Consider the following 26,118-nt stretch of genomic DNA (forward strand, 5'->3'; position numbering starts at 1 on the left):
ACAATCTGGCATTGGCTTCTCTCTCGAGGCCTCACAGTAGTGGCAGTGCACCTTCCAGGCGAGTTGAACGTAAAAGCAGACGCACTCAGCAGGCACTTCGAAGATCAGCCAGACTGGGTGCTAAACAACGAAGTGGTAGAAGAGCTTTTTCGTTGCTGGGGTCGTCCAACCATAGACTTGTTTGCAGACGACGAAAACGCCAAATGCCACGCCTTCGTGTCCAGGTTCCACCGACCAGGAACGCAGGGGAATGCTCTACTGATGGATTGGTCAGGGACATTCGCTTACGCGTTTCCTCCCTTGGCTCTGATTCCGAGAGTAGTTTCCAAGCTCCTCAGGTCGAACATGGAAATGATCCTGATAGCTCCGGATTGGCCACGGCAGTGGTGGTACCTGGACCTTCTACATCTGTCTGTGTGTCCACACAGACGACTCCCTTGCAGGCCGGACCTGTTGAGCAAGATGAACGGGAGGATAATGCATCCCAACCTCCCATCACTGAACCTAACAGCATGGCTCCTGAGGTCCTGCAATATGGACATTTGAACTTGCCTCCCGAATGCATGAACATTTTAAAGGAGGCTAAGAGGCCTTCCACGAGAGCGTCCTATGCGTTCAAGTGGAAAAGGTTTTACTTATGGTGTAGGGATCATCACTTAGATCCGACTAAAGGGCAGGAGGACGTCATCTTGCCATACCTCCTTTCCCTGGCAACTGCTGGTTTAAAGTACACTTCTGTTAGGGTGCATTTGTCAGCCATAGTAGCATACAGAAAATCTCCTGATCAGATTTCTTTCTTTTAGGTTCCAGTGGTTAAGGACTTCCTCCAGGGGTTGAAAAAAGTGTATCCCCCTGTGCGAAACCCTTCTCCTCCATGGGAATTGAACCTGGTTCTATCCAGATTAATGTCACCTCCTTTCGAGCCCTTCCACAAGGCCTCCTTGCAACATCTCTCTTGGAAGGCGGCCTTTTTGGTGGCGATTACCTCTGCGCGCAGAGTAAGCGAAATACAAGTGCTCTGTGTGAAAGAGCCATATACTGTTTTCCATCACAATAGAGTAGTCCTAAGGGCTCATCCATCTTTCTTGCCTAAAGTCATTTCTGATTTTCATATAAATCAGTCCATTTCCCTCCCTTCGTTTTTTCCAAATCCTACGACCCCAGCCGAGCGGTCACTTCACTCCTTAGATCTTAAGAGAGTACTCAAGTTCTATTTGGAAAAGACTAAAGGGATTAGGAAAACAGATCAACTGTTTGTGAACTATGGTTCAATGCGGACAGGTTTTCCAGCGGCCAAGAGGTCCATCTCCAGATGGATTGTCTCTTGCATTAAATTGGCCTATCAGCTTGCAGGCAAGCCTTTGTTGGGGTTACCCAAAGTGCATTCCACTAGAGGGAAAGCCGCTACAGTAGCTTTCTTGCATGACATTCCAATGTCCGAAATATGCAAGGCTGCAACATGGAAATCGGTTCATACCTGTACGAGGCATTACTGTCTCGAATCTGATTCCAGGGCCGATACTCAATTAGGGAAGGCCTCCTTGAAGAATCTGTTTGGGTAGTCTATAGCCTACTCAGACGTGTTGATGAGATTACTGTCTTATCATTCCTTTGCCCGCAGGGAAGAGGAGAGGCTCGCTATTCTATTCTAATGCTTATGACTATTGATGAGGATCCCCTGGAAAAGGATTAGTTACTTACCTGTAATCCTAGTTCTCTTCCAGGGGTATCCTCATCAAAGTCATAAGCATTAGAATGTTCATAACGGTGATCTAGAGGAACATCCGGAAGATCGAAGCAGCAAGGAGGTCACTCTCGTGGAGGCAGGATATGGTGGCTAAGTGCGGCCTCGATGATCGTGGACAGTCCCAGCAGTATAGGTGTCGTAACGGACCAATGAAAGGGCGGTTCCCCACTCAAGAGGCCAGCAGGGAGTCTCATGGCAAGTAGGAGCAACACTACGGGCATTACGGATTCAGGCGGTCCAGAGGAATAATGCTCCAGTTGTTAGATTAGTCTTAATCTTATGGGTCACTGCTCGCCCTGTGTGATGTCCGCGAACAGGTCCTGACTTTCAGGTAGCACCTCAGCGTCAGAGCGATCCGCAGATTTCCTGCATCGGTTTTGGGCGGTCGCTGACTGACGCCACCCTTCAAGCCAGTCCCACACTTCAGCAGGAGATTCAAAAAACCAGGTCTTGCCATCCGATTCAATGCGCAGTCTCGCGGGAAACAGCATGGAGTACTTAATAGACTGTGCACGGAGTGCCTTCTTCACTTCCAGGAAGCTGCGTCGACGAGCCTGTACTTTCACAGTGAAATCCGGGAAGATCGTGATCTGTGCATTGTCAATCCGTAAAGGCGGTCCCGCCCGTGCCGTTTGAAGGATGACATCACGGTCGCGGAAATTGAATACATGGGCAACAATAGGGCGGGGGGAGCGCCCAGCTTCGGCCTGTCCCCTGGGACTCTATGAGCCCTTTCTATGGAGAAGTAGTTGGAGAGTTGCTTTGGTTGAAGATGTTGTAGGACCAGTTTCTCCACAAAGAGATCAGCGGCCGGGTCCTAAAGACGCTCCGGAACACCCAGGATGCGGAGATTATTGCGCCTTGCGCGCCCTTCGTAATCATCAAGGAGCATCATCTCCATTTGGTGCTGTTGTTTCTGTAGTTGAGTTACTTGCTGTTGCAGTGTGGAGGTATCGTCAACCAGCGCTAAGGTCTTGACTTCTATATCTTTCACTTTGGAGTCCATTTTGCGAAGGTCTGCACGCAACAACGTCACTTCTATGTTCACTGAGTCAATGCGGGTCTCTAACGAGGAGCGGACCCCAGCAATCGCCTCCATGACATCGTCCAGGGTGGGGGGGGGGGGTCTCGCCTGCGGAGGAGGAGTCGCTGTTTTGAGAGCAGCCTCAGGGGCAGTGTCTTAAGGTTCTCCCTTGGAGCCCCACGATAACTTGTTGATTTGCCTTTGGTTGGGAGGCCGATTTCCCTTACTGGAGGCCATCGTGAAACGCAGGTCCTGCAGGAGGTTGTTCAGGCGCAAATCTGCAGGGCGTACTTGTTGGAGAGAGAGGGGGGGGGGTCCCTCGCTGACTGCTTAAGGGGGGGAAGCGTACCCCGTGTCGCCTGAGATCTCAGTTCCGGGAGAGGCCGTGAGTCCACAGGGCCTGGGGGGGCAAGGACAAGCAGCAGCCCACAGGTGAGGAATGGGGGTCGGAAACACCACTCACAGTTATGCCGGCTTTACCAACAAACAAGACTCAGAGTAATAAGCAGTCCACACCTGGGCTATAATAATGGTCCTGGAAGGATTGATCACCGCAGCGTGGGGGCCCTTCTCTTTCTGTGCGTCTCCAGCAGTCAGTGTGGGCACAGAGAACAAGTACACCAGATCACAGAGCACAGATGGATGGGCGAGCCGTGCAAAGCGCGCCTAGATGGGGCCCAGAGTAGTAGGTAGTCACGTCGTCGTCCCTAATCACGGTGGTTCCAGAGACTCCCCCACGCTTCAGCCAGTCGAAACAGGTCGAGGGGAGAAGGTGGGCCGGGTGGTGGGGCCGTAGATGTGGTCGCTCTGTAGCAGGGTTGAGAAAGCAACACCAGCAGTTGTATGGCGGTCCCCAGCGGTAGGCCCAAAGCCGGGGACTCGCTTAGGTGGTGGCGCTGTGCGGGTGGGGGAGCCCGCTGTTCGCTGCACCGCGCCTCACTCGCGTGGGCCAACAAGGCGTGGGTGGGCGGCAAAGGTGGAGAATCGCTTCCCCGAGACTCGGTGAGTCAGTTCACTGGAGATCAGGATTTGTTGGCGTGTGGGGCGGCCCCGGTGTGCAGAGCAAAACGTCGGATGCCTACGGCCGCCATCTTGGGCCGAGGGAGGGCCGATCACAGGGATCTGGTTTCGGCGATTAGGGCGTCCCAGCGGGCATCAGGGACCGGGCGGGAGCACTCAGAGAGGCAGCAATCTATCTTCAGTCGACCCTGGGCAGTATGGAGGCACCAGCGCAGGATCAATGGCAGTCAAGCAGCGAGGGCAGAGGAGCTGCCTCAATGTGCGACCATTCCCCTCGGCTGCAAGCCACGCCCCCCGTTCTGTAGGATTATTAATAAGAATATCAGTACAGAGAACCTTTGCCAATACTTGGGGCTTCCAGTTTACTCCGTTGAAACAAGGTCCATGGTGTAGCGTGGCTCTTCTAAACTACAAATCAGCTACCTTTAGAGTCATGTACTGTGCCCTGCCATCTGTTGCTTGTCATTCCTACAAATTTTAAAACACATATCATGACTGTAACTTTTGTTTGTATATGGTATTTTAGTAGCACAAACGTAGCCAAAAGGCAGAGCACTGTTACACGTTCAAAGACAGACATAAAATCGATGAGCAATAGAATTGTGATTTTGGGTTCTTTAAAGTGGTGACTCTTTAACTCATTCCTAAATTAGAGCAGCTTTGGTGGTGGGTACTTACAGGTATGGGGATATTGTTCCAGATCCTGCCATAATCCAGTCTGGATGTAAAAGGACTGCTGTCTTGTTTTATTTTTTTATGCTTCTTAGTCTGCAGTCTGATGATGTCTTGGCTTAGGGTGTGCCTAGAACCACCATAGATGGTAAACTTGTTTGCAGATAAACGAGGGTGCTGGTCATGATGGCTTTGTAAATGATACAACTGATTTTGAAGATGGTGCAGGCTGGCTGGGGAGCCAATGGAGTTCCATCAGCCATGATGGATGCTGTCACCATATGTCATCAGGCCTTGTATAAAACTTGCTGCGGCGTGCAGGATGCCTTTAAGGGTTGCAGTGTAGAGTATGAAAGGCTGTGGAGCAGGGTATTAGCTTGAGCAGCAGTTTTGAAGTTTCATTCTGAAAGAAATAGTTTCACTTCATTTAGAAGAGTGCTGGTATCAGACCGTCTTCGTTTTTGACAGTGTGTTCTTTAAGGGTGACGTTGGTATCCAGGGTGAATCCAATTGACTTGATCCATCCAAGCTTACCTGACCACAAATTTAAAAGGCCCATTCATGGCAATTGAGAGACCTTCCCTGGTCACTCTTATGATACTGAAAATTAGGATTTAGAGACCATACCGCACAAGCATATACCTTTATCTCTAGAGCATATTTTTTGTAGGAGCGTACCCTAAGAAGTATGGTATGTGCTTAAGATATTGAAAGGGTTAATGGTTAATCACATACATTTCTGGCAGTGTTTTCTTTTTACTGAGGGTAAAGTGATAGATGCATAATTAAAAAGATAAACTCTTATACAGATACACAATTTATCTACTGATATAATTAAACAAATTAAACATAGGTGATCACTGTGCACAGAACCATGAAATCGGCAACAGAAAAATAGATTATGCTCTACAATCTAGCATCACATGCAATCATAGATTTGGTCACCTAGACAAAAAAAAATCATAATGTGGAATAATTAAACAATAGAGATCAGGGCATAAATAATTAAAATAGATGCCTGGAGACGGTTTCTCGCTTTAGTTAAAATTAGTTTGTGATTGAAGCAGGAAGTCATTTGCTGTCACCATCAACCCAAAGAAGGTGATTTATTTGTTGAACCACCATTTAGCAAGAATTGGGCATCGTACAGCAACACCATTAATAAGCATTTGCAATTCAATAGGTCTCGCATTTACACGAGTTTGAGCTATTGACATTGCAAATAACAATGCTTTTTATTTTTGTTTTCATTTTTAAAACGTAAATAAAAGGCATTGTCATTTACAATGCCAATAGCTTAAACTTGCGCAAATCCGAGACCTATAGCATTGCAAATGCTCGCTTCATCAGAGCCCGGCCAAATTGTGATCCCAATCCGATCCTGGCGGCAGCAACCTGTACTCGAGGGAGCAGTAAAGAAACATGAGTTCAAAACGCCGACAGTACACCGAGGGATTTAAATGATGGTTGATAGACTTGGCCAAGTCAAAGACTGTTGGGGGAGAGGAGGGGGGGGGGATCTATAGGTGGATACGTTAGATGGGTTACATAGTACATCGTGTGTGAATCGGTGCTGTTCAAGAGGGTGTCCTATATTAATTCATATACCCTCTCCACTCACTACCACCTGGACAGCCCTGGATTCACTTGACATAAAAGGTTTGATGACGTTGTCTCTTTTGTAAGCATGCTTAGACTTTTCTTGCTTTCTTTTACGCTTGAAGGACTAGAGTGCCATGAAGCAAACCAAGGGCAACATGTGGCGCTTAATGAAAAATACTAACTAGATCATTTCAATTCAAATTAATTAAAAAAAAATAACATAGATGGTAATCAAAACGCGGGAGAGTGGTTTGAGGTGCATCCTAAAACAAATCAGATAAAAGAGAAGTAACAGACAATTTTCTGGAAGCTCATGGGGTGCAGGGTTGGGGCGGAGGCTCCGGAAGGAGACATTCTACAGATGTGGGCGTTTACTAAATATCTGCCTGGAACAACAACGTTTTTCGAAAAATAAACAAGTTCCCCCTTCGAAGAAGCAGCCGGGACCTGTTCACCCTGGAGTATAATCCTTACCCAGGGAGAGTGTTGCCCCATACCGGAGAATGCACCCAGCGGACATGAAATGCCAGGTCAGCCCGGCCAGACTGTCGCAAGAGATCTCAGAATTTACAAAAAAATACTCACATTCCAGACATTTTGAGGCTATTCCAAGAAGGTCCCGGGCCCTATGCGAGTCTTGGAGCAGTGTTCTGAAATCAAAGCTATTTCTGATATATAAGCTTATCCTGCCGGCATGCACCCTTTGACTGAGAGAGGCTGGTGCAACCATTTGAGGGGCAAAGGGCACCTGCCAGCCTGGCAGCTGTTGTGCAATGCCACAAGCAGATAAAGTGCTGCATTATTGCCGACATACAGGGTGGCAGGCAGGACAGTCTGTAGTCACCGTTATTACGTCAGTCACGTGCTGGCATTTACCATGTTTGGTTCGAGCAAAGGGTACTTATCAATCAATCAGTCAAATTTGTAAAGCGCGCTACTCACCCGCTAGGGTCTCAAGGCGCTTGGGGTAGGGGGGTCCGCTACTGCTCGAACAGCCAGGTCTTGAGTTGTTTCCTGAAGGAGAGATGGTCCAGGGTCAGCCGTAGGTGGGTGGGGAGGGAGTTCCATGTCTTGGCCGCCAGGTAGGAGAAGGATCTTCCTCCGGCGGTGGATTTGCGAATTCGTGGGACGGAGGCGAGGGCGAGGCTGGCGGATCGGAGCTGGCGGGTGGGTGTGTAGAATGTGAGGCGGCTGTTGAGGTATTTCGCGCCCATGTCGCGGAGAGCCTTGTGTGCGTGGGTGAGGAGTCTGAACGTGATCCTCTTGCTGACTGGGAGCCAGTGCAGGTCTTTCAGATAGGCAGAGATGTGGCTGTGGCGAGGGATGTCCAGGATGAATCGTGCAGAAGCGTTCTGTATGCGCTGGAGTCTTTTCTGGAGTTTGGCTGTGGTTCCAGCGCAGAGGGTGTTCCCGTAGTCCAGCCGGCTGGTGACGAGGGCCTGGGTGACCGTCTTCCTGGTTTCGGTGGGGATCCACCGGAAGATCTTTCGGAGCATGCGCAGGGTGTTGAAGCAGGAAGACAAGACGGCGTTGACTTGCTTGGTCATCGTGAGGGAGGAGTTCAGGATGAAGCCCAGGTTGCGTGCATGGTCCGTTGGCTTGGGTGAGGTGCCCAGGGCAGGGGGCCACCAGGAGTCGTCCCAGGCAGAAGGGGATGGTCCCAGGTTGAGGACTTCCGTCTTATCTGAGTTCAGTTTCAGACGGCTGAGCTTCATCCATTCCGCGACGTCTTTCATTCCTTCCTGGAGGCTGGTTCTGGCGGTGGCGGGGTCGTTGGTGAGGGAGAGGATCAGCTGGGTGTCGTCGGCGTAGGAGATGATGTTGAGGTTGTGTTGGCGTGCGATGGCTGCGAGAGGGCTCATGTAGACGTTGAAGAGGGTGGGGCTGAGTGAGGATCCCTGCGGAACGCCGCAGATGATTTCCGTGGCCGCGGATCGGAACGGGGGGAGGCGGACTCTCTGGGTTCTTCTGGCGAGGAACGAGATGATCCACTGCAGGGCCGCTCCTCGGATTCCGGTTTTGCTCAGGCGCTGTATCTGGGTGCGGTGGCATACAGTGTCGAAGGCTGCTGAGAGGTCTAGGAGGATGAGGGCGGCAGTTTCCCCTTTGTCGAGCAGGGACCTGATGTCGTCGGTAGCTGCGATGAGGGCGGTCTCGGTGCTGTGGTTTGCCCGGAACCCGGACTGCAAGGGGTCGAGGGATCCGCTGGACTCGAGGAAGGCTCAGAGAGGAAATGTGACCGCGGCTCAGCTGATTAGAGCTGGTACAGTGCGGAACAGAGAGAGAGAAAAAGATATAAGTGAATTAGAGAGAAAGAAAGAACAAAATAGAGACAGCAAAACAAAGAGACAGAAAGTTGTGGATTGAGAGACGTGAACGGAATCACAGAAAATATAAAACAGGAGAGACGAGACAAAGCGAGAGATAGAGAAAAGGATAAACACGGAAGACAGCGAAACAGAAAGCAGCTCAGCAACCGGGTTGTGACTGAGAGGGCGGGGGCTGCCCGCGCATGTGCGCTATTTGTTGTGAAGAGGGAGCCCCGGCTCCAAAGCGAAGTGCAGCAGCTGAAGTCCCGGGTCCCAGGAGGGGGCCCGGGTGAAGACCAGCGGATAGCACTGCGGGGCTCCCATGCCTAGACTGACCCGCTGGCTGCCGAGTGAGAGAGGGACACGCGGAAAGAGCCCGGTGAGTGTGGGGGGTGTGTGTGCGTGTGTCTGTGTGTGCGAGTGTGTCTGCGAGAGTGTGTCTGTGTGTGCGTGCGTGAGTGTGTCTGTGTGTGTGCGTGTGTCTGTCTGTGTGTCTGTCTGTGTGTGTGCGCGCGTGTGTGTCTATTTGTGTGTGTGTGTGTCTGTGTGTATGTGTTATCCACTTCCTGGCAATGTAGGACAGGAGATGTTCACGCCGTGTGGGTGAACGTGCGCGCTCACATGGGAGAATCACCTGCGCGTGCCCAACCCCTGTCTCACATTCCCAGGAAGTGAGTAACGAAAGTTGCTTCGCTGGACGCAGTGCTTCGCACTGCTTACACCAGCTCGACCTAAAAATAGTATCCTGGTGATGCGATGACACTAAAAATTATTACAGCAGATTAAGTTTTCTAGGTTCACAAACTCGATTAATTTTAGCAAAATCCTATGTGCAATGTTATGGAGCTGGTTATTCTAATAAAAAGATGATTTTTTTTTTAGCTAATTCCTATCCTAAAACAGATAAGGGTGGGCAGTTTGTAAGCATATTCCCAAACCCAGCATTGGCAAAGCGCAGCAATTGTATTCTTAAAGGACACCATACTTGAAAGTTGTACCTGCCTTTTGATGACACTGGTATAATGTCTCCAAATTGTAAAACAGTCGTTATCTAAATTTTGCCAAACGGTTGTACATGTTAATTCTGGAAAGGGTGAAATGACTGTAGCGTTAAGGCTGTGCCAGTTGGCTGTAATTCTGCTCTGCAGTCACTTTCAGGCTTGCCGTTATTTCCATCCATTACCTGTGCGTAAACCACCAAAGTTGGTAATGGTAAATCCACCATATCTCGAGCTGAAAATCTGCAATGGCATTCTCATCTTTTACCCGTTACATTCCAGTCAGTCAGTCAAATACACTTTATTCGATTTCTAAAAAATCATAAAAGGTATAAAAACATTTTTTGTGTACACATATAAAATTATTTCATACATTTGATACATTTTCATATACAGTATAAAATACAATAGATCAATAGGTAAAAAACACATAAATAAATAACATGATGAGGATTCATTACGTCACAGACCGTGGGGCATTATGCAGTTTTATCCTTGAAGCCGCCACTAAAAAATTAGCTACACAAAATGTAGTGCGGATGCTACTCAAAGACTGAAGGAAAACCAATGCCGGTCTCACTTGCGTAAAGCCAGCCTCCTTCAAAATAGGCCGCAAATATTTTTTTCTAATGTCCGAGAAAAGCCAGCAAAACATTACAAAGTGCATTGTGTCTTGAGTTGAAAATTGATCACAAATGCAAGGGGTGGCTTGATCTGGTTTAACCCAAATTGGGTAATTACCCAAAAAAAATGAATCAAATTAAACCTGAACTTTACCAATAAAAACCTATGAAATGGCTTGGTGATAGTTATAAGGTAATGCTCAAGTGAGGTTGAACCTAAAAGCATATAGTGGGATCGCACAGTGGGTTTCAACAGTTCCCTATCCTCTCTAGCTAGACTGGCCCGTTCCATAAACTGTTTTTTGATCAAATTCACATCCGCCTTCCTGATACAGGATGGAGACAAGAAGAGATCCGGGCGGCCCAGATGTTCAAAAGTTTTTCTCAGGTACTCCAACCAGGGCACTTTGTGGGAATTATCTTAGGACATTATATCAGCTAAAATCGCGTGGTTGAAGGTAAGTTCCTTATTAAGCCAGATCTTAAGCCAGAATGTTAATGGCGCCAGGTTGAGCCTGTCGGTGACATAATCCAGGCCCATCTCCGCATGCGTTGAAAAAGTCTGAGTCGACTGGGGCACAGACAACACGGAACGCAGGAACCTATTTTCCACCCTCTGAATTGTTTCTAAGTGTACGTGTCCCCATAAGGCCGACCCATACATCACAATTGAAATACATTTAGCATTGTAGACCTTGAGCAAGGCCTCCATCGGCCTTGCCCCCAACCTTTTTGTAAAACCCATGAGTGCCGCGGTTGATCTGGCCACAGATAGACTCTTTGCCCTTACCTGAGGGCCCCAAGAGCCTCTCTCGTCAAAGAGCACCCCTAGGTATGGGAAAACAGCTACCCTTGTGACCACCTCTTTACATTCCAGTCATGGAACAGGGTGGAAATAAGAGGAAAATCAAAAAGGAAACCATTCACGTGTAGGCTACCTGTAAGTTGGGTTTATAGATTGGAGATATTAGTGCTATTTATCTCTCCTCTCAAGGGTGTGAATAGTTAAAATCACATCACCCAGGCTCTAAAGGGGCATCAATCGCTCCCATTTCTAGCCACCATTTCTTTCAAGCCTAGTTGAATTGTGCATAAATCTGTCAGGAACAAAGTCCCTCCATACGTGGCTGAGAAGCTAACTGTCTCTAACTACAAAGCCATGCTTGAAGCCAAGACATTGTAAGACTTTAAGTGCGAACTGTAGGAAAGAAAAGATCAGAAGACAACCATTCTGTAATTGAGAAGGAAATTGTAGACTCAGACCACTGTCTTATTTCCTGTTAGGTTCACTCCCTTTTTAGCCTCGGTGTTAACATTTTGTAATATACCTTGGCTTCTGGACTGGTTCTTCAGTGTACCATTGTAAATACATAGCTCATCCACTGTAAATGTTGCCCATATTCTCTGATAGGTTTGACACGATTTACAGAAAGGTAATTTTTCTATTAAGCAGGTTAAAAGCAAAATCTCTCAATGAAGTCAACAGACACCAAAATATTGAGTTATGTGGTAAAAGGAGTGCTTGGGAAGAGGTATTAGTGCATTGTTGTGTAATGAAATGCAGTTATAAATACTGCAAAAGTAGGGTCACTACCTTAAATAATTTTGGGGGGGTCCAGGAATCCATGACCCTCTGGGATTTTCACATAATTTTTTTAAAACACTCCCAAGGCTAAAGCTTTTGCTTTATAGTCGGGAGTGCAGCGCCCTGCAAAAGTAGGGTCACTACCGTTAATTATTTTTGGGGGAGGGGGGCCTGCACTCCTGTAGCCCCCTCTTTCCTTTTAAGGCTGGTGGTGACCCAGCTACCCTGGCAAAAAATGTGTGCAAATTCGAAAGCCCTGCAGGGCATTATGTGGTGCTGGAGCCAGGAAAGTAGTGAATATTTAAACAGCAGCTATCCCTTTGTGCTCGGGAGCCTGCAGTCTTTTTCTGTTTGTCTTTTTCCTTTTTTTAGGGGTGTGCTTGGTCCCACCCAGACACCCCGACCTTCCATCTGTTGGGGGTCTACTCTTGCACGGCCCAGCCGGCTCCCTCTGTGACTGGCTTCATTCTCTCTGGTGCGGGAAAATGCACACAGTAAACAATCATGTACTCAGGTGGGTACGTTCTATCATATAATCTGGGAACGTCCGGTAATCCATCAGTATTGGGAGGTGGTGGTGTCGGAGTTACAACAAGTATGTGGGAAGAACCTTTTTCCACAGCCTAGAGACCCACATGGAGCAGATTTGTGTGACTTTGGGGGCGGGGGCAATTGCAAAGCGCAATATAGCCCAAAGCTGGGGAGCACCGGAACCAACGACATTCGAGGAATGGAGGCGAGATAGGGACTGGTGCGTGTTGGCTGAAAAAGCGGTCTTTGAAAACAGGGATATCCCAGAAGTGGGACCGAATATGGGATAAATGGAAAATTCACAGGGGACATATTTGCACCTCACCCTCTACACAAGGGATCAGACTCTGCTGGCAAGGAGGCTAAATGAACGAAAATGTTGAGGAAGTCTAATGGGTCATGATTGTTTAGTTCTGATTGTGGGAAAGCAGTTTTTCTTTTCTTTGTCATATGCAATGATTGCCAAAAACAGCTGCTGTATGACTACCAAACTTAAATAAAAAGATGTTTAAGAAACAAAAAAGTGTTTCACCATGATTAGGTGATGGATTCTTTTGGTCCTCACTTACAGTGCTTTACCTTGCGCTTTACTCAAGTCTAGACATTTTTATACCATGGGCTGCTGGGCTGCTATATAAAGAGTATAGACAGTTCATAACAGCTTGGAGACGTAATCTTGGACTGAAGCAACCCACAACAGTTTGTGTTTTTGCTTCATGAATTCCATTTTTGTTGCACTTTAATCTCTTGGTTTCCCCTCTGAACTAGTCATTTTATTCTTGATTGCCCAGATTTGGCACCAGTAAAAAGTAGCTTACCTTTGGTAACACCTTATCTGGTAGAGACTCTACCTAGCCACAGATTCCTTACCTTTTGAATTATCTCCAGATGTCGAACTGGATCTGGAAATTTTTCTCGAGCAGTAACCCTGCATGCCGGTAGGTGGCATGGTTTGGCTCCGTGTGACCTCATCATCTGTGCCAGAAGTGACGTGCGTTGTGCCTATATAGGCACCACCCCTGCACGTTTTCTGTTTCCTTTTGTGACTTTCCACTCCAGGAGCGCGGAGCCACTAAAAACACGGACTACTGGTTTAGAAAACTAGGGCCATGAAAGGAAGAAGCCCTAGAAACCTGTTCACCGAGCGAGGGGATGAGTGGGTCTATGGATTCAGCCCAGATCTGTGACTGGGGGTGAGTGACTGAAAAGTTTCAAAGCTCCGTCCTTCATCTCCTTGTGTTTGCTTTGTTCGCCCTAAGTTGGCAGGGTATGCCCAAATGTGGGTCCCTTGCTCACTTTGCCACTGGATTCAAGCTAGCCTGGCTGATGAGGGCTGTTAGCTCGAAACCTGTCCCAGGATGCTTGTTTCCGGTCCAGGAAAGACATGTCTTAGCAGTCCGGACTGGACTGTTCCCATGAGGCACAGGGTCAAGACTGATTTGCATATAGCTGTGTCTGAACTGGAGTGGCTAAGTGAGCTAAAGAACGATGCTGGATTCAACCCAGATCTGTGACTGGGGGGAGTGTCTGAAACGTTTCATCGCTCCGTCCATCATCTCCTTGTGTTTCCTTGGGTCAGTAAGGAACCTGAGGCTAGATAGTCTCTAACAGATAAGACATTACCGAAGGTAAGTAACTTATTCATCTGATAGACTTCTAGCCTCTGATTCCTCACCTTTGGAATAGATATCCAAGCAGTACCTCCCCTGTGGGTGGGTCTGCGGAACAATTTCATACAAGGGAGTCCCCTAGAACCCAGCTTGCAAAGTGCCCATCACGACGGATGGGACTATCCAGGCAGTAGTGTTAGATGAACGTGTGCAAGGAAGCCCATGTTGCTGCCTGGCAGATATCCAGAACTGGAACTTCTCGTGCAAATGCAGTGGTCTCAGCTTTAGCTCTGGTGGAATGAGCACGCAAACTCTCGGGGGTTGCTTTTTAGCCAGAGCGTAGCAGATCTTGATACAGAGCATGATTCATCTGGAGATGGTCCACTTCTGCACGGTCCATCCTTTCTTCGCTCCAACATATCCCGCAAAGAGTTGGTCATGAGTACCGGGTGGTACTTGAGAGTACCACCCGGTACTCTCTTGTGCGGTCAAGGTAGAACAACAATGCTCTTTTTGGTCCAGACAGTGAAGTAACTGCTCTTCCTTGGAGGTATGAGGCAGAGGGTAAAAAGTAGGCAGAGTGATGTAATGGCCTACGTGAAAAGCAGTGACCACTCTCGTTTGAAGCACAAGTTTGTCTGGCTAGATATTTAAGTATGGAGGCTTGGATGACAAAGCCTGAAGCTTGCTGAACCTCCAGGCAGATGTTATAGGAGGAGCCTGACAATTGTGCAAAGGCTCAAAAGGGGCACACAAAAGAAAAGTGAGGACAAGTTTGAGGTCCCACTGGGGCATAACGAAAGTAGAGGGTTGAAAAAAATATTGCAAAACTTTAAAAATCTATTTACAATACGGAATTTGAAGAGGGATGGCAGGTCTGGCAACCGCAAAAAAGTGGAAAAGGCAGAAAGATAACCTTTAAGAGTGCCCAGAGCAGAGTCCTGCTAGGCAAGAGAAAGAATGAAAAGAAGAACCTGAGAAAGGTTGGCAGAAAGGGGATCGTTCAGTCTTTCTGTACACTATGCCACAAATTTTCCCCAACAGGCGTATACCGTCTTGGTGGAGGGCTTCCTGGATGCCAAGATAACGTTGCAGACTTCAGGAGGTAGGTCGAAAGCTGTCAACTTTCCCTGTTCAATCTCCATGCAAGAAGGCGGAGCATCGACAGGTTTGATGGAGGGACCCTCCCCTGCTGCTGCGACTGAAGATCAATCCCGAAGGGACACCAGACTCTCTGTTCCGAGTCCGGAGCCACAAGGTTAACTTGGGCCTGGTTGTCACTGATCTTCTTGAGAACTTTGAACAGGAGTGGTATTGGTGGAAGGGCGAACAAGAGGCCTGAGCTCCACTCGAGACGAAAAGCGTCTCTGTGCGAAAGCTACCTTAAAAACTCCAGCACGCAGAACTTGTTTGTTGCAAACCGATCTGACCAAGGCTCTCGACACTGCTGAAAGAGACCTTGCACCACCTGTGGATGGAGACACCATTTGTGATCCGCTAGGCATCTTCTGCTGGGTTGGCCAACCCTGGCGTTCAGAGAGCCAGCAAGGTGTTGAACCACTAGGGATATGCACTGATGTTCCAGCCATGTCCAGAGATACAGGGCCTCTTGACAAAGGGTCCTCAACCACACCCCGCCCTGTTTGTTGCGGTGGTGAGGGTAGAAAGGCTTTCAATGCCAGCTGGATCACCCGGTGCTCCAATAGGTTGATGTGGAGTCCAGATTACACTGGAGACCAGAGGCTTCTGAACTCCACCTCTCCCAGATGGCCATGCCATCCCAGGAGTGACGCATCAGTCACTGCTGTCAGATCTGGTTGGGGAAGGGAGAGGTGTCTGCTGCTGACATAATCATGGTTCGTTAACCACCAGTGCATATTGTTTGCTATTCCCTCAAAAATCTGGACCATGTAATTGAGATTTCTCTGATGCTGTGCCCACTGTAACTTCAGGTCCCACTGCAGTGCCGGCATATGCCAGCGGGCATTTGTCACAAGCAAGATGCAGGAGGCCATGAGGCCCAGCAGCCTCCGTCACTCTCACCGAAATCCAGGACAGTGGCTGAAACATCGGTATCATAGCCTTCGTATCCTGAACTCGCCATTAGGACCTTTGCCGTCCTTCTCACCACTGTTTCATATGTCGCTCCCTACTCCGTAGCCATGGTAAATGGTGAAAGCATGCCAGTATCTGGAGAGGTATCCAGTCCGCTGGCGTCCTTCAAATCCTCACACCAGTCCATGCTTGTGTCATAAGGCTGGTATTTTTATGAGTCCAGTGACACCCTCTCATTCCTCAATGAGTCCTAACCCATAAGAACAGGGCTTAGATCCAGCCTGTAAGGCATGGCTCCAGTCAGCGTCGGGCAACGCCCCTCCGGCTCCGTTTCGGAGTCTGAGACCAGAATTGAGACAGCACCATCGGTGCCTGGAGCATCGTATTCGGCGCCAGGGAAGGTCGAGGTGGCACGACTGTCATCAGTCTGGATCCATATAGGGATCCAAGGGGCCTGTCTGGTCCTGGAGCAGCTGGCATGGATCCAGTAGGAGGACCCAACCAAACCCATCGAGCCAAAGGTGTGCCAGAGGGAATGAGCCACCAAATATGAGGTGCATAGCCTCATAAAATTCTTTTAGTTGGTGGGGGGTCGCTCCGGCTCCCGGGAAACTCTGGGAGGTGCGGAGATAGCATAGGCGCTGTCTCTACCACAGAGTCAGGCCTTCAATGTTGACATTCCCTCGTCTCGTCAGCCGACGGACAACGAGAAGTTGAAGATCTCTTAGATTTCTTTTTCTTGTGGTGTGACTTAACCAAATGACCAGACAACTTCAATAGCGACGCGGATCCCAAACTCTGCGACTGTTCTCGGGACCGTCCTCATTACCAGGATCTGGATCATTAAAGTGTCGCACGCCGAGCTGCCAGGAGCTTTAGGGATCACTCCCTCAAGGCCTTCGGGTTACTGCGAAGCAATCGCAGCAGGCTTTCAGATTGTAGTCACGCTCGAGGCACCACAGGCATACAAGATGTGGGTCCATCACCGGCATCGAGCTGTGACAGGCACTGCAGGGGTTTAAGCCGTCTTTTTGGAAGAACATCCCTGCCACACCAGGAGGAAAGCCTTAAAAAAACACTTGACGGAAACTCAAACATTGACTAAGGGGTAGCTATTCTCCTGATCCCCACTGACTGGTGCAGAAATAAAAGAACTGACATCAGCACATGGGGTGGTGCCTATAGAGGCACCATGCACGTCACTCCCAGCGCCGATGATCTCACGTGGAGCTGAATGACGCCACCTATCAGCATGTAGGTGAACTGCTGAGAAAAAGTTCCGTATCCAGACTGGCGCCTGGAGATATTTCAAAAGGTAAGGAATCTGCAGCTAGAAGTCTCTATGAGATAATTGCATTATGTAGCTTCTTGTACTAATCTAACTCTGTATGTACCTTGGTTTATAACTGGTGTTCGACCTAATGTCTGCGACTAGAAGCAATTAAGCTTTGTACTGTGTGCATTTATAATTAAAATAAACATTTATGAGGCGTTTATTTTCACTACAGTCCAGTCCACATAATATTCAGTTGATTCTTGAAACTATTTTAGTGCATTGTGCTGCGGATGGAGCGCCCTTCAGTAGTGCTCAATTGAGCAGTAGCATCTATCCTCAAAAGGACTACTGAACTACTTTTTTCTCATCAGTTTCACATACAGAATGGAGATGGCTTTATAAAGGCACGTTCATTTTGTAAAATATGTATGTTTTTAAGATTTCCTTTCTCTGCCTTTGATCAGACATTTCAGGAATTTCTTAATTATAATAACTTATCTTTTCAGCTGAGATCAATATTCTTTCATTGGTGTCTTTCATTAATTTCTTCTGAATTCAAATTGTAAAGATACAACACATCAACTTTATTAGACCTTGGCCTTTCATCACTTTGTTTTAGTTTTAATTGTATTGACTTCTAGCTAGTGCTACTTCTGTATCAGCTTTGTGAGTAAAGTGAAATAAAAATGAGCTGCTAAGCCAGTCTTCAAGCTGTGTTTTGTCTGCTTGAAAAAATAAAAAATTTCAAAATCCTGCCGTCACATCCTAACTGAATAATCATCCATAAAATACAGGATTGGAAGAAAAATAAATGAAGTGTTTGTAAAAAGGTCGTCTATCACAGTGCAAGCTGTGAAGAAGCATGTCAGGAGATGGTGAAGGATAGTACAAAAGATAAAACAGCCAAGAGGGAAATAAGTGGTAAGACGGATGGGATCGGAAAATGGAGGTAGTGCTATGACACAGAATAAAACATTAAATAAAATTCCGAAGAATGAGGCAAAGAAGATATTTGCCTACGACCTGCTCGGATACAAATGCTTTGCAATCTTTTAAGGGGAATGAATTAAGGAGAACCAGTCCATACAAGTTACTTGCAGACGTCATGCTAAAAAACTACAAAGACTCTATCCTCCAGACTAAGACTATCTACTTGTCTTCGAAAATTATGAACTCAGCCACTAAAACTAAGGACATTTTTGCAATAGTCGATGAGCTTGCGCAACCTGACAAGAGTGATCACTAAACCTGCCCCCTCACAAATATTATGCGACTCCCTGAACTCGTACTTCGTTGACAAAATCGCCTCCATTAAAAACAACATTCCCACCCCTACACCCCCAACCACCTCTCCCATTATATGTAAAAATACCCTTACGCTGGACCAAATTCCCCTGATCTCCAGAGAAGAGTTTTTGGTCCTTCTAAAAAAAAGTGGAATCTGGCTCCCCCAACGATTGTTGCCCTCCACATCTTGCAAGAGGCTTTCCTTACCTGCCCTGACCCGCCTCTCTCACTCCTTAACAACTCCCTCAAACAAGGTATCGTTCCCGACACCTTTAAACACGCTGTGATTGTCCCGATCTTGAAGAAACCGAACGCTGACCCGTCGATTTTGAGCAATTTCCGCCCAATCTCTCTGCTCCCCTACCTTAGTAAGATCCTAGAGGCCCACGTTACGAACTGTCTCAGCTCATTTATTGAGCACTCTGTTTCTTGATCCCCAGCAGGCAGGATTTAGACCAGCACCCTCCACGGAGTCAGTCATCCTGGCAGTCATGGACGAACTTAGGAGAGGAGCCGATAAAAACACCACCCAGGCCCTGGTGCTTTTGGACCTGTAAGCTTCTTTTGACACGGTCGATCATGACCTCCTGATCGATCGCGTCAGAAATGCTGGCATCCAGGGCTTGGCTCTCAAGTCGATTTCCTCCTTTTTACACAAGCGATTCCAGGCGGTCCGCCTGGCCAACTTCTCGACCAAAAAAAATAGGCTGACCTGTGGGGTCCCATAGGGCTCCTCCTTATCGCCTCTCTTGTTTAATTTATACATGCAACCCCTGATTGTGTCATTACGCAATAGCCCAGCCATAACCTTCAACTATGCCGACGACCTACAGCTGGTGTTCGATATTGACTCCGCTAACACATCAGTCACCAATTTCCAATCCACCATGACCTCCATTAGCGAATGGATGTATAGCAACCAATTAAAACTAAATCCTTATAAAAATGGACCTGATCCTGACTGGAGGCGTTGCTAACCCCTGGGATTCAAACTTTTAGCCCCTACTTTTGGGCAGCCCCCCTCGCCCAGTGGATACTGTAAAAAGCCTTGGGGTCATAATCTGCAACGACCTGTCTTTAAAACCTCAAATTAGCACAGTGGTATCTTTCTGCTTTTTCCACCTACGCAGAATTCGGAAGATCTGCAGATTTCTGGCCACCGAGGCCCTCACTCTCGTCACTCTGGCCTTGGTCATCTCTCGCATCGATTATGCGAACTCACTTTATGTTGGCATTCCTGCATACCAACTTTGCCGTTTACAGCTGGTACAAAACCAAGCAGCCAGACTCATTTTCCATCAATCTAAGCAACAACATGTGAGCCCTCTGATGAAGAGCCTTCATTGGCTCCTGGTGGCCAAACGCTGTGTATTCAAATTGGGATGCGCCATTTTTAAAGCCCTCGCTGGCCAGGGCCCAGTTTTCATCTCTTCTAGGATCCATTGCTATGTCCCAGTACGCAAACTCCGCTCCCCCCACCTCAACCTGCTCATGATCCCCACCTTCAAACGCCAAAAAAATGGTGGCCTCAGATTCTCCTTCCTGGCCTCCCATTTTTGGAACTCTCTCCCGACTGGACTGAGATCCGTAACCTCCTATACCCAATTTAGAACACTTCTCAAAACCCTTCTCTTATCACAAGCATACGAGTAAAGCTCCTGTCATCATTCTGCTGCTGTCCTCCTGCCCTCAGCGCCATAAAACCGCTTGGTGTAAGCGCGCTCTACAAATAATTTTAACATAACATGTCCTGATTAACAGACCTTCTTGTAAACCTGAGTTTAGTTAATACATTTCACATCCTTATTCACAGTATCAAGATCTATGCATTTTCGCAATCATATATTGCACTTAAGATAATGGAAAATTCATGAATGTATATTAGTTGGGCAGAAGGGGTATTCCACTGTTTATAGTGACATTTATTACATTTGTACATTTGCAGGGGGTTGTTTGTGGATCCCCAAATTTCTGAAATCTACTAGAAGAGTAGAAATAAACAGACAGAAATAAATTACGGACTTTTCAACCATGCTTTCTGAAGCATGCCAAAGCCACACTTCAGGCCCACCACAATGGTATTCCATGGCCCCATTACTAGAATGACAGAATTATGCAAAAAATGTTATGCATGTCATGAACCGTTAGCCTGGACATCATTTTCTTAGTGAGGGGAGAAAAGTTAAGTAATGACTAGCAATATGTATATTTAAAACTGATAAATAATACAGTAGAATTAACAGCACTGAAATCCCTGGCAATGTGCTTTCTTGCTTTAAGATGTTATAAGGAGTATAATAAATATTCAAATCCTATTTCCTTAATGAAAACACACTCCAGTTATTTCTGCAGATCTCAACAGCACCAACTTTCATGAATTGCCGTTTATTACTGATTTCTGTAACTAGGTTCAGATTTACAATTTAATTTTTTCCTCATTATTTACTTTTGTGGCTCTTTTTAAAAACAGTGTCCCTAGGGCCGGAGAGAAGAAAATCAGAAAGTGGTGTGACATTGCCCTTACTCAGAGTATCTGTTATCCAGGATATGAGGTATGTGTACAAATATGCTCAATGCCAATTTATACAAAATCTGTAAATATGCTTCTGTATACAGACTTGTGCAATTTTACCTGGCAAACTTCGAAACTAATGATAAGTGTTGTATTTCACCTGTGAATTCTTTACTTTAATGGCGAAGATAATTTTTTTTAGTAGTGGTTAATGTAGCAATCTAGTGGCATCACAGTGATATGAATATCAAGTATGTTTTTTAATAACCAAACTAAATAATTGTTCTCTTATTACCCTTGAGACGACCTGTATACGAAAACCTTGGTTACATGCAAATCTCTCCAAAATACACAGCAACCCACACTTCTCCTATTGGAAAGCTGAACATAAAGCTTGATAAACTATAAGTTGTGTGCTTACTAAATCTTATGCCCACACCATATGCGTCTCAACCCCAGCGTCTCAACCCCAAATTTCTTTGTCCAGCTCGCTTGATAAGCAAGTGACTCAGTTTCTTAATTTGTATCATCTTCGGAAGATACTGATTTTTTTCTTATCATAATTTTCTTTTCTGTGGTTAATTTTTGCTGTGATTTTCAAGATTTACTTTTATGCTGCGAGCTCCTTCAGCTTGCTGTAGTTAAGCAAACATAACTTACTTTTGGTTATCTTTTGCATTCTTAGTGCATGCGTTGATCGATGCTGTCTGAACGTATGTTTGCAACTGTGACCTGGCAGTTCTTAAATGCTGCAGTCCAATGTGGAGTAAATGGACAACCAAATGTTTGGTTACTGATGGTCTCTCAATAAAAAGCACAAAAGACAGAGTTACAAGTAAAATTACTCTAGGGTTCGCAGTCTCAGTACAGCTTTTTTCCTTAACCTTCATAAATCCTGTAATATCTGATGATCTTGTATTTCTTCTTCAAACTGAGATAAATGCAGACATTAGGGGTAAGGATAGAAGTTTATTCCAATCACCTAATTTTTTGTTTGAAGGTAGTAGTGAGTTAAGATGCTTTGAGATACCGATGTGATCATTATAAAAAATTTCCTGATGAGGTTGATAAAGCCTATGTTCATTAATTTTCCCTTTGACAAAAAATATCATCACTGGGTAATCATAATTAGTACCATGTTTCCATAGGAAAATAATTTTTTGGTTTACTAATAATTTGGCACAGTTTTAGGAATCTTCACAACACTGTCCAACAAAAAAGTTCATCCACCACAGCTCCTTCTTGAAAAGGTTCAGGGTGATCCGTCAGTCGGGGGCTGAAAAAAGTGGGGCCCCAAAATGCATTTTCCCCATGCATGGAAAATCGGACAGTGACACCACAAAAATGTCTGTACCTAATTATACCAAATTCAGCAGAAAGCTGGACCTCGGTCAAGAAAGCATGTTTTTTGTGATTTGGTGTAAATCTTTTCAGTAGTTTTTGAAAAATTACACTTTAAAATGTATATATCGGGCCGTAGAGTATCCAATGCCCTGACAGATCAAAAGCGAAAATCTGATTGACTGCAACTAATTCAACAAACATTTTAGGACTCCTGGGCTCAGTCCCCTGTTCTACAAAAAGGTTTCATGAATATATCTTGGCCATCGTAGGGATACCCTGTTTCCACCCCCAAGGTCTGGTGGGGAGGGCCATCCTAGGGCAAAAAACGTAATAAAAAGAATATTATACAGCACATTTTCAGAGGATCCATGGTAAAAAACAAATAAAAATGTTTAAAAAGGTGGGCCTGCCCGTTTTTGCGGAACCAAAGCCCCCCCCAGGGTGGGCCAGAGCCTGGGTGGGTCAGCTAAATATTTGCTCGTGGGGGGGGGGAGTAATGTGTGGCCCCCCTCCTCGATTTTGGTCTTGGGGACCTCATACCCTTTAATGGGGAAGTGGGTGTGGGGTGCTTCTCCTCGATCCAATGTCAGCCCCTGGGACCACATTCCAGGGGCGCAATGTACGACTCCCGCGGGGTAGGAGCAAATGTTTTGCCTGCCTACAAGTAAGGGCAGGCAAAAATGTTTGCTCCTGCTGCGGAAGCAGAGTAAAAATCTGCTCCTGCAGGGCAGGAATTTACTTGTTGCGGGCTCCCTCCAGGTGCTTTGAGTTGATCCTGGGGCTCTTTCCCAGCACCAATGAACTGAAGAGATGTGGGTACCGCAGATGGGCACTAGGGCACACACAAGAATAATAAGTGCCTGGCTTCCGCCAGGGGAGCCAGCAGGAGCTGCAGAGGCCCTGGGGCTATCTCCTGACTCAGCCCCTTTCCTCCCATCACCCCATCAAAACAAATGCAGTGGGTATTTATTCATAAAGTTTAATATAGCGCAAACTTGACCCAAGAGAGTATCAGAGCGCTTTACGTTTAGGATTGTTGTGTTATAAGTTACTTTGACTTTTTTTTCCTTTTTAAATGAGCATCCAGAGCCTTTTGTTTATTATGCAGTGCTCCGGGAAGGAGCACCCCATAATGCCCTGTGTTTGCTAATTGAAATATATTTGATTGCATGGTCGTGTCCCAGTGTGGGAGGGAAACAATCAGCATATTTTTATAAGTGTTGTGGGGAGCTACAAGGTGTACCACGAGCGCTTAGACAGCCAGACATCTCCTGAGGCACAGCGGAGCAGAAACGAAAATTGTGTATTTTAAATGACAAAAACTGAAAATTTGTACTTATTTTAAAAAACCCACTCACCTCCCTGTTGCACGATTACTGTGTGCAGGCACCCTTTTTAGCTCAAAAACGAGCGCTGGGTAGGGCGAAATCGCTGTTTAACACCAGCTGTATCCCTCACAAGCTAACTGGGACACGCCCACTCGAGGCCACGCCCCTGCACTGCCCCTTGCTATAAACATGTGTATATACCGGAGGCGCAGTGGACGAGCGCAGCGCTCTTCCGTCTGCGCTCGTCCGCGCCGAGTCCGGGCCATGGGCCACTCCTCCTGCCCCCCAGCCATTACAGCGCAGATGCTACACCCCGGCAACCCTCTATGGACTAAGGCCCTCTGCTAACACCTGTACTCGACATATTCTTCAAGTCGAGGATCTACCGGTAACCTGCCCCACATGCTCCGTATCGCTCAAACCTAAACCTTGCTCTGCGCCTACGCATGATTTTCACATGCTCCTACTAAACTGCCGCTCCCTGCCCAAACATAGCGTAGAAATGGCCCTGATGTTGGAGGAACACACCCCAGATATAGTATTCCTGACGGAAACCTGGCTCACTTCTGAGTCCGATCCTGCGATAGTAGATGCCCTCCCTGCCGGCTTCCAAATCACACGGCAAGATCGACCTAAAGGGAGAGGAGGAGGCCTGGCTATTATTCACAAGGAACAATACCACTGCCGAGTCACCTTGGAGACTATCTCAGACTGCGAAAGTATTGGTTTTAATATCGATCTTTCACCCAATAGCTGTTTTTCGGGCACCCTTATCTACCGCCCGCCCGGCCCCCCGAAGCAATTCCATGAATCACTGTCATCTAGTGTGGCCGACAGAGTTAGTACCTCCTCTAACTTCACCGTGTTAGGTGACCTAAACTTTCATTTTGATTCCCCCTCTGACCATACAGCCATCATCTTACTAGAGGATCTCGCAGCCCTACAGCTTACCCAACGTGTCACTACCCCCACTCATGCCAAAGGCCACTTATTGGACCCAATTTTCACCAACTGTCCTGACATCACAGTGGACCCAGGCATTCCCCTGCCCTGGACAGACCACCTTTTGATCCCCTTTAGGTGGACCGCACTTAAAACTCCACCACCAGCCCCTACTACAAGGCTCAGGCGAGCCTGGTCGCGCCTCGTGGTTGATAACTGGTCCATTAAACTTGCCAGCTCACAACCCGAGAATCAGGAGGACCCTACCCTAGCGAATCAGGCCTATGTCAACTGGATTACTCACACCCTTGACATCACTCTCCCTATGAGCAAGACTGTACTGAAGCGTCCACATAAAACTGCCCCGTGGTATACGCAGTCTCTTAGGGACAAGAAACGTCTCTGTAGAAGGGCGGAAAGACGCTGGCGTTTAGACAACTCAGCAGACAACAAAACCCGCTACCGTGAAACTCTTAGCGAGTATAAAACCCAAATAAAAGCAGCTCAGTCCACTTACTTCGCCGATAAAATCCTGCAGGCCAAATCTAAACCTAGAGAGATCTTCCAGATCATTAAAAACTTAACAAACCCACCCCCTGCGTTGCAGGTCGCGAAATCTGTCACTCACTGCAATAATATTGCTGAGTTTTACTATCAGAAAGTAAACAAGATTTATTCAGCATTTCCCTCCCCAAAAATTAACTTATCAATCCAACCCAATACTTCCCCTATCCTCTCCCCCTTTCCCTCCCAACACATCTTAACCCATTTTCCCCCACTGAACCTTTCAACCCTTGAATCACTAGCTCTCAGTGTCAAATCCGGCTCACCGGACGACCCTGCCCCACCAGACATCTTAATGGCAGCATCCCGGATTATCTTGCCCGTCGTCAGGGAGGTACTAAACGCGTCCATCTCTTCCTGCACTGTACCAACTGTCTGGAAACAAGCCTTGGTCAGGTCACTAATTAAGAAACCCAATTTGGACCCGTCTGACTTAGCCAACTATCGCCCCATCTCCTTGCTCCCATGGGTGAGCAAGGTCCTAGAGAAATACATTAATCAACAGCTAGTGAATTATCTGGAAGACTATCACATACTAGATCCCACGCAGACGGGCTTCAGACCAAAACACGGGACTGAAACCGCTCTCCTCATGGTTACCGAGGAAGCTAGAAAAATCCTGGATCAAGGAGGATCAGTGGCAGTGATCCTCCTTGATCTAAGCGCGGCGTTTGACACGGTCAGTCATGACACCCTACTGAACCGCCTGGCCTGTGCGGGGATTAAGGATAAAGCCTGGGCGTGGTTTAAATCTTTTTTGGAGAACAGATCCTTTAGGGTTTTTGATGGCGAGTCTGTGTCCTCCAGTAGGCCTTTAAAGTGCGGTGTTCCTCAGGGCTCCTCTCTGAGCCCTGCACTGTTCAATCTGTACATGAGACCACTGGCCGACGTCGTCCGCCCATTCGGATTTAAGATCATCTCCTATGCGGACGACACGCAGCTAGTGGTCTCACTGGCGCAGGAGGCAAACCATACTGCGCCAGGTGGGCTCAGAGAATGCCTGGAGGAAGTGAGGACCTGGATGTCATCATCATCCCTGAAGTTGAACGGGGACAAAACAGAGCTGATGCTCTTAGGCCCTTCTGATCT

The 26,118-nt window shown here is 47.1% G+C and overlaps 1 protein-coding gene across 2 annotated transcripts in view; it reads left to right on the forward strand.

The window, feature by feature from the left end:
* The window catches only part of DENND5B (DENN domain containing 5B), a 751,805-nt gene that overhangs the window by 461,728 nt on the left and 263,959 nt on the right, over positions 1-26,118 (forward strand). For both annotated transcript variants that reach the window (XM_086952789.1, XM_086952788.1), the window contains one exon: positions 20,810-20,891. In XM_086952789.1, coding sequence (XP_086808915.1) covers positions 20,810-20,891 — 82 coding nt within the window. The remainder of the gene's footprint in view (positions 1-20,809; positions 20,892-26,118) is intronic.

Source organism: Lissotriton vulgaris, chromosome 1_2 (genome assembly GCF_964263255.1).
Source record: "Lissotriton vulgaris chromosome 1_2, aLisVul1.2, whole genome shotgun sequence".
Taxonomy (NCBI): Eukaryota; Metazoa; Chordata; class Amphibia; order Caudata; family Salamandridae; genus Lissotriton; species Lissotriton vulgaris.